The 11,149-nt window shown below is 36.8% G+C and overlaps 1 protein-coding gene across 3 annotated transcripts in view; it reads right to left on the bottom strand.

Annotated features, from left to right (window-relative positions):
- Nucleotides 1-797: 797 nt before the first annotated feature.
- SLC35F5 (solute carrier family 35 member F5) overlaps nt 798-11,149 on the bottom strand; it is a 34,958-nt gene continuing 24,606 nt past the window's right edge. For all 3 annotated transcript variants that reach the window (XM_081939851.1, XM_081939850.1, XM_081939852.1), the window contains 8 exons: nt 11,012-11,099; nt 7,039-7,103; nt 6,630-6,734; nt 6,331-6,490; nt 4,629-4,719; nt 2,543-2,697; nt 1,926-2,017; nt 798-1,451 (listed from right to left, as the gene is read on the bottom strand). In XM_081939851.1, coding sequence (XP_081795977.1) covers nt 1,933-2,017; nt 2,543-2,697; nt 4,629-4,719; nt 6,331-6,490; nt 6,630-6,734; nt 7,039-7,103; nt 11,012-11,099 — 749 coding nt within the window. In that variant the 3' untranslated portion in view covers nt 798-1,451; nt 1,926-1,932. The remainder of the gene's footprint in view (nt 1,452-1,925; nt 2,018-2,542; nt 2,698-4,628; nt 4,720-6,330; nt 6,491-6,629; nt 6,735-7,038; nt 7,104-11,011; nt 11,100-11,149) is intronic.

Here is an 11,149-nt window from a genome sequence, read left to right as displayed (position 1 = left end):
GCCATACTCCTTTGCACCTGCCCATTGCCCCGCCTGCCTACACTTCCTGGCGTTCTCCCTTCAGCCCATCTTGACTGGGACTTCCATCTTTTTCCAAACTATGGCCCTCACTTAATGATCTGAACAGTCCTAAGGTTACAACAGCATCCTTGACAGCCAGGATTGCTATCATTAAGCAATGCAGTTTTGTGACATCATAACTGATGACTGCATCATGTAGCAATGGAAATTCTGGTTCCAATTGCCATCATAACTTGAGGTCACTACCTGTATTTTTAAAAATTGTTTCCTAAAAGTAAGAAAGCTGATTTACAAACTGGCTGGTAAATTCAAAATGTTTCTATCATTAAGTCATGGCATCTTGAAATATCCAGTGTGCAAGAAGAATCAATATACAAGAACCTGGTTCTAGATTTGACCTCTTTTCATTGAATCACACAATTTCCAGGCATACATCATTAGCCCATATTCCCCAGATGTAAACTGATCTATTTTATGAGCTGTGGTGCCGCAGTGTTTAGAATGCAGTACCACAGGCTACTTCTGCTGACTGCAATTTGGCAGTTCGAATTTCACCAGACTCAAGATTGACTCAGCCTTCCATCCTTCTGAGGTCGATAAAATGATTGTTGGAGGCAATATGCTGTAATCCGTTTAGTGTGCTGTAAAGCACTGTGAAGTGATATGTAAGTCTAAGTGCTATTGCTATTTTGCATTCTACCCAAAGATCTGTTGTTTTCAATGGAATATGGAATGAGTTAATTTGAAAATGTGTAAAAAGTCTATGAAGCGAATAGTAACATATTATGAAGAAATTTTATCTACAAAACTGAGACAGTACTTGTAACTATCTTTATACATTATTTTTTTAAATCTTGAATTTATTATGACATAATAGATATCACAAGGCACCCAAATGATTACCAACGCTTTCATATATATGAAGATATGTATAGTATTTGAAAGCCACAATAACTTCTGCAATAATAAAGTTATTCAATAAATTGGTTTTTTTTTCATTATTCAAGTAGAGTTTATACATCACAAAGTGATAATTCGTACCTATTACAGGTAAACTGGTGTTTTATCTTTCCATTTGAAAATTTTTACAAAAGTATGACTTTTTACAGAAGATGAAAAGTATTTGTAAAAATATCCAGCACTCAACAAAAATATGAATGTTTTCTTTTTTTAAAAGAAAATCATTGGAACAGCATTCTCTTTGATTTGTCAAGTAATTTCACCAGCTGAGTTCTATAAGGCAAGCTGGTTTCGTAAAGGATTGGCATTTCCTCTAACTGGTTAAATACTGGAAACTGAAAAAGAATCTGTATATTTTTAAGTTTCAAAAGAACTGAAACATTTAAAGATTCAGAAGAGGTACTGAAACATGATTCCATAAGGACTTTCCAAGTGATTGTCTCTTCGCTGAGTTTTCATGACATCTTTCGCTATTTAAAAAAATGGGAAAATATAGCATTAATGCTCTTATATCACAGTATACATTTCTTTGATAGGATATGTTAATCTATATTAATTAAACTAGTTACTGATAATTAACTGATTCCAAGCATGCAATCCTGTACCATCCTGCTCAGTATTTTGGTCCACAAAGAGAACTATGGACTATAAAAATGGAAAATACTTTTTCCTCATATGATTTGACCTGCATCATGAGGATCAACATATTTGGCATGCTTACTTAGCACTGTAATGAGCAATTATTCCCATTTATTGTTATTTAATTATAAAATTATTTTGCAATAATATTCTCATCAAGGTTAATGATATTGTTTATGAGTTCTCTAAAATGGAGCAGGGGAGGACTGGCCTTCAGCTAGGCTTGAACTAAGGGGAGGGGCTCATTCAGTGTATTAGCATGTTTCTCTGTTAGCACAGGTTGAAGTTAATTTACAATTACGTACCTGTTGCCTAAGAACAACCACATTCTCCATCTTCTTGCGAAACATTATGAACTGCAATGAGACTTTCACATTGCTCGCTTTCTTCAGATGTTCTATAGGATGTTACAGACTTGTGAGGCTTTTAAAATGTATTCATATTATTATGTTATAAAGAGCATAACTATAGCAATGGGATGAATATTACTTTACATCGCCCGGAAGAAATTGTTAAGGACAAACAATACGGATTTAAAATTCCGTAGCAACTGGAGTAATGTTGAGATCTTCTGTTTCATATTAGATAGTCAAGCAAGTTTTTTTGAACAACTATAAGCAGAACTCTCCAGAACGATGTGAAGAAAAGAATGTTTCTTATAATAACACATCAAAATACTACTGAAAATAAATTATAATAATAGGACATTCAGTAGGTATTCATGTTTAGGTCAAAGTAGAAGGAAAGCATATCATTTCCTTTATCATCAGTTAAAACCAGATCTTACAAAGTTCAGAAAGATCTTTACAAATTTCATTTTGAAATGATTTGTGATTAAAAAAATGACATAGTAAAGACATAGTTTAAAAATTAAGGGAAGAAAGATGAAATGGATAGGAAAGAAGCAAATAAATCACCCTACCTCTGAATACGATGTTTTCGGCAGATAAATACAAAAACTCTTCTAATTCCCACCATTACTGGATCCCAGTTGTTGTAGTGACATAAAAGTGTTGCAATGAAAAAGGAAAAAAATACAGGGATTGCCCCTGCAAAAAATAACCAAGAAAACTGGACCTGAAATTAAAAGATCAATTTGATATTTTATCAAGAATAAAAGCAGGTTAATGGAAAGACAAATATGTCATACGTTTGGATCAGGAAAGAGACATTTGGAGGCCAGTAAGGAGCTGTAGAAAAGGAGAAGGGAACATGAGAAGAATTTTTAGCCAGAATCTTAAGTAAATCTTGGTTTCAGTAATGTCTACCCAATCTGAACTATTACGCTCCATAATGACATCAACCTTGGCTATGGTTGATGCTTGTTAAGTCACATGTTTCCCACTCCTCGTGCCCCGTTGTGTGTTCATGTTGAATTCATCAAATAATGGTTTCTCTCTGCTCTTTGCAGTTGTATCAGAATAGGTGAAAGAAAAGAGTGTAGAAGCATATGGCTCTCTGGGGTGTTTCTCCAACGATGAAATATGATGTTCATTCAAATGAAATCAAATGCGGAAAAGGATGATGCTTTCCATAAAGGGGGTCACATTTCTTTGATGGTTCTTCTAAATTAGTTACAAATTTCAAGTTCCTGAAGCAGCTACGTAGATCTCTACAGCTAAAAATGTTTGATCTGTTTTGGCAACGAATGAACTTTACAGTTTGGGCAGGGAAAGGAAAGTGGTAGATGAGAATAAAGCCCATAAGATAAAATAATCTCATATTTGGGATGAAAAACATTTCAGGAATGGACACTGATAAAGTGTGAATCCTTTAATTTAAGAGGCAGAACTGTGTGACTAACATAGACATCAACCAAGGTTACAGCTGACAGTTAAAACTGACAGCTGCATTAAATGCTAATTTCACACTATCTATGAAATATCTCACTTCAGAGTTAAAGTGTCACAGTGAGGTCAAATTTTACCAATGTTAGAAATAAATATGGAGAACATATGATATTTCTACTGTTGCTAGTAAGATATTTCAGTGATCCAGTAAGATGCTTTGCTTCGTTTGCTTTCCTGAAACAATGATGCAGACATTTTCTTTTTAAAAACACATTCCTATCTAATCATAACTTTTATATGAAAAGAACAATCTGAATTCAGTAAAATCTCCCCCTACTCTATAAATATATTTTAAATTTATGTTCATGATGTAACAATTACTAGCTTAAAAGAAAACTAACTGGGTGACTCACTCTCAGTCCAAAACCACCTCACAGGGTTGCTGTGGGGAAAATAGGAGGAGGAAAGTGTGTTTGCTACCTTGAGTTATTTATATAAATAATAGGCAGGATAAAAATAAAATAAATAGTTAATAAATGAATGAATGGCAGGTTCATATTAGCACACAATAGACTGCAGCTACCATTACATCCTGCCTTGTTCTGATTCCTGAAGCAAAACACCACAAGGGGGAGATAACACTCTATTTAGAAAAGTATTTCACTTGGGGAACTTACAATGACATCTATATGAGACTTTCCGAAAACAGCGGGTTTGTATTGCAGTGCTTTTTGTTGCTTGCAAACAAACACCTGTGCTTCATCAATGGAGAGCCAGTTTGGTGTAGTTAATATGCCAGTCTGGAAAATGGGAGACTGTGAGTTCTCGGCCTCTTTTAAGTAGGAAAACTGACTGGGTTACTTTGGACCAGTCACTCACTCATAAGCCAAATCACTTTACAGGGCTGTTGTGGGGAAAACAGGAGGCAGGATTATTAAATATGTTCACTGCCTCAAATTATATAGGAAAAGGTGGGAAAAATAATAACAACAGCAACAACAGCATTAAAAGCTATTGATGGGCAAGCAAATTCTATTATCTACATTTATTTTTGCAACAGCATTAGAACTCTTCTTTTGTCCATGAAGATTCCATTAGGAATTTTTAAGATTTTCTTAAATTATGAGAAGGTGGGCTCAGTTAAAAAATTGAATTTTAAAAAAAATTGTTGGAATTTTCTGTCATATTTACCACTGCCTTCAGTACAATTTACATTACCTTTTGCATGCATATGTCAGCAATTATGGACAGAGGTATTGTAAGGCTCAGGGCAAGTGTTCCTATAAGTGATGAGGTAAGAAAGCAGCCCCTGGAAAAATGTTAAAATGCAAAGTTTTGAGTTTAAAAAAAAATTAGAGTCACAGAAACAAATTTCACAAGTGTATACCAGAGTTTTGCAGAATTTGTAGGTACCGGTATTTTGGCCTAGTTATATTGTTTAAACCAAGATACTTAGGAAACTCATAATTTTCCTCTTAATGTATTGATCGGATCTTTCTAACCGTACCATGTATTTCTGTTATACATATTTATTTGCATATCATGTATACTAATTTGCCACACATATATCATATCAGAGCTTAGTGTAAGCTGTCAAAGAAATCGAAGGATAACCACCTCTTCCACTATGCCTCAAGATTTTCAGATGCAGTTAATGAAGTCTAATGTTACACATCTAGAATAACTGATTCCAAAAAGTGTACTTGCTATCTGTAACTGCTGCTAACATACACTGCCATGTTTCAACAGAGGCCCTCCTCATTTAGGAACCACAATTTGGGACCAGCAACTTAGTTGTTAAGCAAAGTGGTTGCCAAGTGAAATCGTAACTGTGCTTATGACTTCCTTTGATTTACAGATCTGCAAGGGTCAAAAATGAGAGGACTGGCCGCAAAGTTATTTTTTTCAAAACTGTGAGTGGTTGCTAAATGAGGCAGTTAAACAAAAATTATGTCTGTCTCTCTCTCTCTTTCTCACTCACTCACTCATTTGGCTCTGAAAAATTTTATGCCAAAGATATATTGCTCTTGTCTTTATAGCAATATCATATATGATGATTTTCACCATTTACTGATTAAAGGAAAGACTAAGTCATCTACATGCACAGATAGCAACACTTACACAGCCTTATCCTTCAAACGTGAATATCCATAATTTGATTCTAAGGAATCAATTCAAACTAATTAGAAAATGTGTGTAAGATATATTTAGACATAATGGTTCTGATTAAAAACCATGCACATGCAGATAGAACTTTGCTCTTTCAATTATAGATAAAGTTCCCGCCTTCTATTGCCATTCATCTATGGCCAGCTATCTTCTCCAAGCAAAGAATTGGCAATAAAAGTTGCATCTGCTATTAAGTTGATGTAATTTAGCTTCATTTGTGATATCCCTATAGCCTTAGGTTTGTTGGGAAATGCACAAATTTTATAACTGTACACTAGCATTCTAGGATCAATCCAAAACAATCACCTGAAATTAATAACCATTATGTCTAGACAAGCAGCCATATGTCATATCGTGTCACATGTTGTGATGGCTATAAAAACCATTCCAAGACACACTGTGTTAAACAATACATTAATATAGTTTGATGTGTGAATTCAGCCTTAATGGCTTGTTAACCAAATTATGGCCATAATTTGTGGATCCAACTCTAAAGGCTTTTTAAAATATGATTTACGTACCATGATACGTAAAACCACATTCTAGCTTTTAATATTTAATAAGCAATGTTGGTCTGGGTGAATTACAACGGAAGAGGAAGGGAATGATGCTTTCCAATGCATGGTATTGTGTCATAATCAATACTTGGTAAAGACAGCAGTTTCCAAAACATACATTATGGAAAAGCAATTTCATTTGGTCCTATATAGACTGTTGTTAAGAAACCTAATAATCAAAGCAACAAACATACCACAACCAGAGGAATTCAGACAGAACAGTTCCAACAAGGCCATTAATGACTATGCACATTAGGGTTAATTTATTGGGAAATTCAAAGACCTCAAATCCAGTATAATGAAGTAGGAAGAAGCCTGGCCAAAGTAACAGCAAGTTAAACAAGCCAACAAAACCTGCAGGAACAGAATAAACAAACAAATCACATAACAAAGAGTTAGTCTTACATCGCAAAGTATACTTTGCAGAACTTAAAATATCAAGTTCAAGATTCAGTCCTAAGTTGAAAAACAGTGTCTTCAAATATGTCCTTACCAAAAAACATTGGAATATCAAGCTTATCTTCTCTGTCAACTTTTCGTTTTATCATAACTATATAGATTGCATACAGCACAGCTCCCATCAGAGACCACAGAGACCCTGTAAATAAGAAAGCAAGGTATTGCCACTGGATTATGAAATGCAATCTTTTTGTTTAGCAGGCTACTAAATTATACAAATGCATAATTTACGCAAAATTAGAAAATTGTTAAGGTCCTGCAAATTATTTCACTTTTTTTTTAAAAAAAAAGCCGATTCCTTCAAAATGAATACTTACTACAGATTCAGCTATTAAAACGGACTTTCTACCCTTCATGTATTTTTGTCACTTTTTGAATTAAAAATATAAAGCAATATTCGTCAATCACTTCAATTCACTGTAAAGAATTTTTTTAAAAAATACCTATTGTATCTCTTCCTGCTGATTTTTCAGATCCAGACAAATTCACCATAACAACGCCTCCAATGCTATTTTAGAAACAAAGCATTATATTATAGTTAATTTAGTCAGTTTGTGTGGAAAGAGTTAACAATAAAGACTGTTTACAATTGCCTTAACAGTGACGTGCAGTCAGGGGAGGCAGGGGAGGCAGAGCCTCACCGCTCTCATCATGAAAAAAAAAAACCTCCGGGAAGCCGCGAAAGTGGTTGGGAGAGGCGCGTGGCTTGCTTTAGCCTCCCTGGACATCGCAGCAGCAGCCCCAAGTGCACCGATCTCGCCATTTTTTGCATCGGGCGAGCCCGGGATCCTTGCAAGGGGAACAGGATCATGTGTGCAGGAGGCTCCTCAGCGCCAGCCTCAGATCAGCAGGAGCCGTGGTCCCCTTCATGTTGGCTCAGGAAGGAGGGGAATGGGACCACGTGTGCAGGGGAAGGGGACCGCGGCTCCCGCTGATCTGAGGCTGGCGCTGAGGAGCTTCCTGCACACGTGATCCCATTCCCCTTGCAAGGATCCGGGCTCGCCCGATGCAAAAAATGCCTAGGTAACATCATCAGTGCTAGAAGGGAGTGGGGGGGGGGAGGAGAAAGGAGAAGTTTCTCTTCTCAGAAATGTCTTCTCAGTGGAGCTGTGGCAGCCTGCCTGTCCCTTTCTGACATTTCTGAGAAGAGAAACTTCTCCGGTTGGGCTGTGCCCGTGCAATCGGAGAAACCACGCGGTTTGATGACGTCACCAGCCTCACCAGTCATAAACCTCACTGCACGTCACTGCCTTAATACCAGTATTGTTGTATTTCAATGGTCCTCAAAATTATATATAGTTTATACAGACTAAATAATAGCAATTTTTCTTAAAATTACAGAAAAAGGGGGATTTTAAAGGAAAATGAACATTTCTTTGCCAGTATAATGACCTGGAAAACTAGAAAGAAAGATTATAGATTAGCAGAAGCCAATCCCAAGTGCATCCCGTCAAGACAAGAAGAAGAAGAAGAAAGGTGGTGGTGGTGTTTGATGAATATTTCTCTATAAATAACAAACTAGGCTTGGGAATAGCCACTTCTCAGGGGTGAATTCATACACCATGTGAAACTAATTATGGTTTATTTGAATAGACCATTAATCCATATACCATAAGTGATAAACCATGGTTTACAAACCAAAACAACTATAAATGTAAGAGTCTGAGCTTGGTTGGTTTGGTTCTGCTTCCATGTGCCACAGAGGACAGGGCACTAGTATTTACCATATATTAGGACAGGGTTTTTTTTTCTGCTTTTGGGAGGAAATAAAGTAGAAAATAGAAATCTTACAGAGGCACAATGGATGCACCTCATTAGTAAGGCTATCACTTTTTTCCATAGCTGCTCTATAGGAGAGGTCAAGCACACACAAAGCAAGCTGTGCAAACTTTTGTAGGAGTGTCTCCCTTCCACGAAGGTCCAAAGACCACAGTCCCAACTGGGACCTGCTTTGCAAATGAATGTGGCCCTCTCCCTTCTAAACGCCAAGTTTTTTAAAAAAACTACCATATTGCTTCCCTCTGCTCTGCTTTATGGATTTGCCTCACTGCAGTATTTGCTTTGAGCAGCATTTGCAAAGCTGGAAGAGTCACACTGCAAAGAGGAAATCAACCGGGTCCCACAAAGAGCCTCACTGAACCAAATTGCAGTGTTATTTTGCTTCCACGAAGAGAATCACATCAACTGAATGGCAGGAAGCTCTTCACTGAACTTTGCCCAGCCTAATCTAGAATAAAGTAAGAACAAACATATATTTTCCCTCACCACTTCTGATAGGTGCCCATCAGGAGGTTTAATGCAAATATGGGTGAAACAAAGGAAGGTGGAACGTTCAGGGTTGCAAAGTTTCAAATTCCTGCATGATTTCAACTCCTTTGACTTGCTAGAGATTACTGTCCACAATAAATGAATGCCTGAGATGATTTGTGGGAAGGGACAACATTGAACTATGTGAATGTGTATGCTGCACAAACAAGCACAGAATTATGCACTCTGCTCTTCTACATTCCTCTTTTGGTGAGATCACATCACTTTTGAGCCCTGGTTCTGGACTCACACTTCATTTTAAATCAATCCAATAGTTTAACAGAACTGAATTGTGGAGAGTAGATCAATGTCTTACAGGTAAGCCCCTGACTTATGGCCACAACTGAGCCCAAAATTTCCACTGCTAAGCAAGGCATTTGTTAAGTGAGCTTTGCCCCATTTTATGACCTTTACCACAGTTGTTAAGCGAATCGCTGCAGTTGGTAATTGAATCATGCTGTTATTAAGTGAACCTGGCTTCCCCCATTGACTTTGCTTATCAGAAGGCAGTTGGGAAGGTTACTAAGGGTGATCACATGACCCTGGGATGCTGAAACCATCATAAATGCATGCTGGTTGCCAAGTGCCCAAATTTGGATGATGTGAGCATTGATAATGCTGCAACAGTTGTATGTATGATCACAATGTATGTAAGTATGCATGTGGTCATAAGCCACTATTTCAGTGCCACTGTAACTTCGAACAATCACTAAATGAATGGTTGTAAGTCAAGGAGTACCTGAATAGTTTAGCATTGTTGAAATTTTTCAGAATATAAGATCCATCTTTCCCTCCCTAAAAGAGTGTGGAAATGTTGGTGCGTCTTATATACTGAATACAGCCATTTTTGGCCTCCCAAAGCCCCATCCCCGCATCCCATTTTTGGAAAAATGAGCCGTTTTTCGTAAAAACAGGGTCATTTTTGCTTTTCCCCAGCCCTGCTGAAGCCTGCAGAGTGCTTCTGGGGGCAGGGGAGGACACAAACGTTTTTTTCTTACTTACCTCTTCAAAATGTTGATGCGTCTTATACACCAGTGGGTCTTATAGTCCGAAAAATATGGTAGGTCACTGTTGCTTGTCAAACAAGACACAGTTTTTCATGTTAAACCAAAATTGGTAAGCAAGATGTGAGATTCTAGCCATAATAGCTTGCTTAAAACAAATCATGATAAGGGTGATGTACATGAATATGATACTGAACACTTCCAACTAACAAAAATTCTCAAATCATGATCTTGTTCACACATAACACCAAACCATATTGTGGTTTACAGATAGTCCTTGCTTATCGTCTGCTCTTTCAACAACTGTTCAAATTTATGATGGCACTGAATAAGTTTTACAACAGGTCCTTGAAGTTGTGGCCATAACAGTGTCCCCATGATTACACAGTTAAAATTCAGGCACTTGTCAATTGATGTGCATTTACAACTATCAGTTTCCCATGGTCATGTGATTGCCAGTTGTAACCTTCAAAGCCAGCATCTTACAAGCCAAATCAATGAGGAAGCTGGCAGGAAAGCATGGTCATGTGACATTGCTCTTAACAACTGTGGGTGACTTTCTTAACAACTACAGCTGGAACTGACATAAATTGGCATGGTTACGTGATCTTTCACTTTACATCCCCATCACTTAGCAAAGGAGTTGCTGGTCCCAATTGTGGTCAGTAAGTTAAGATTACTTGAATTTGGTTTTAATTTATGTATTGTATGAAGCCAGCCACCATAATTTATTCCATAAAACATGATTAGTAAATGTTAAACCAAAGTTTAATATCACATATGAATTTAATCTTCGGTGATGCCACAGAGTTAGCTGATTTAAGAAGGTTCACTTGATGATATTAATCTAACAAAGCTCAGATGGCTCATAATGCAGCTGAGAAATGGCCCCTTTAGTAGGACAGTGGAAATAAAGAAGCAGTACTTCTAGCACACATTCTGTAAACTACTTTGAATGATTTTTTCATGCAGCTGTATACAACTAGCTGCATCTAAAAATAGTAACAAAATCTCCACTACTAAATCCAACTATCTAGAAGAATGTAAGAAAACTCAAGCCTGTTGGGGAAAAGAAAATTGAAGATTAAGAAGTCTATATTCCTACCTTAAAATGACAGCTAACAATTTTGAGAGGGTAAATCTATCTCCACTATTACTTGGAAACACTGCAGCAAGTATTAAGGTAAATAATCCTGTGAAAAGAACAAAAGAATATGCTATGCATGATCAAATAAAAAATGTA

This window comes from Natrix helvetica (genome assembly GCF_964273705.1).
Source record: "Natrix helvetica genome assembly, chromosome: 1".
Taxonomy (NCBI): Eukaryota; Metazoa; Chordata; class Lepidosauria; order Squamata; family Natricidae; genus Natrix; species Natrix helvetica.
This window is presented reverse-complemented; position numbering and strand designations above follow the sequence as displayed.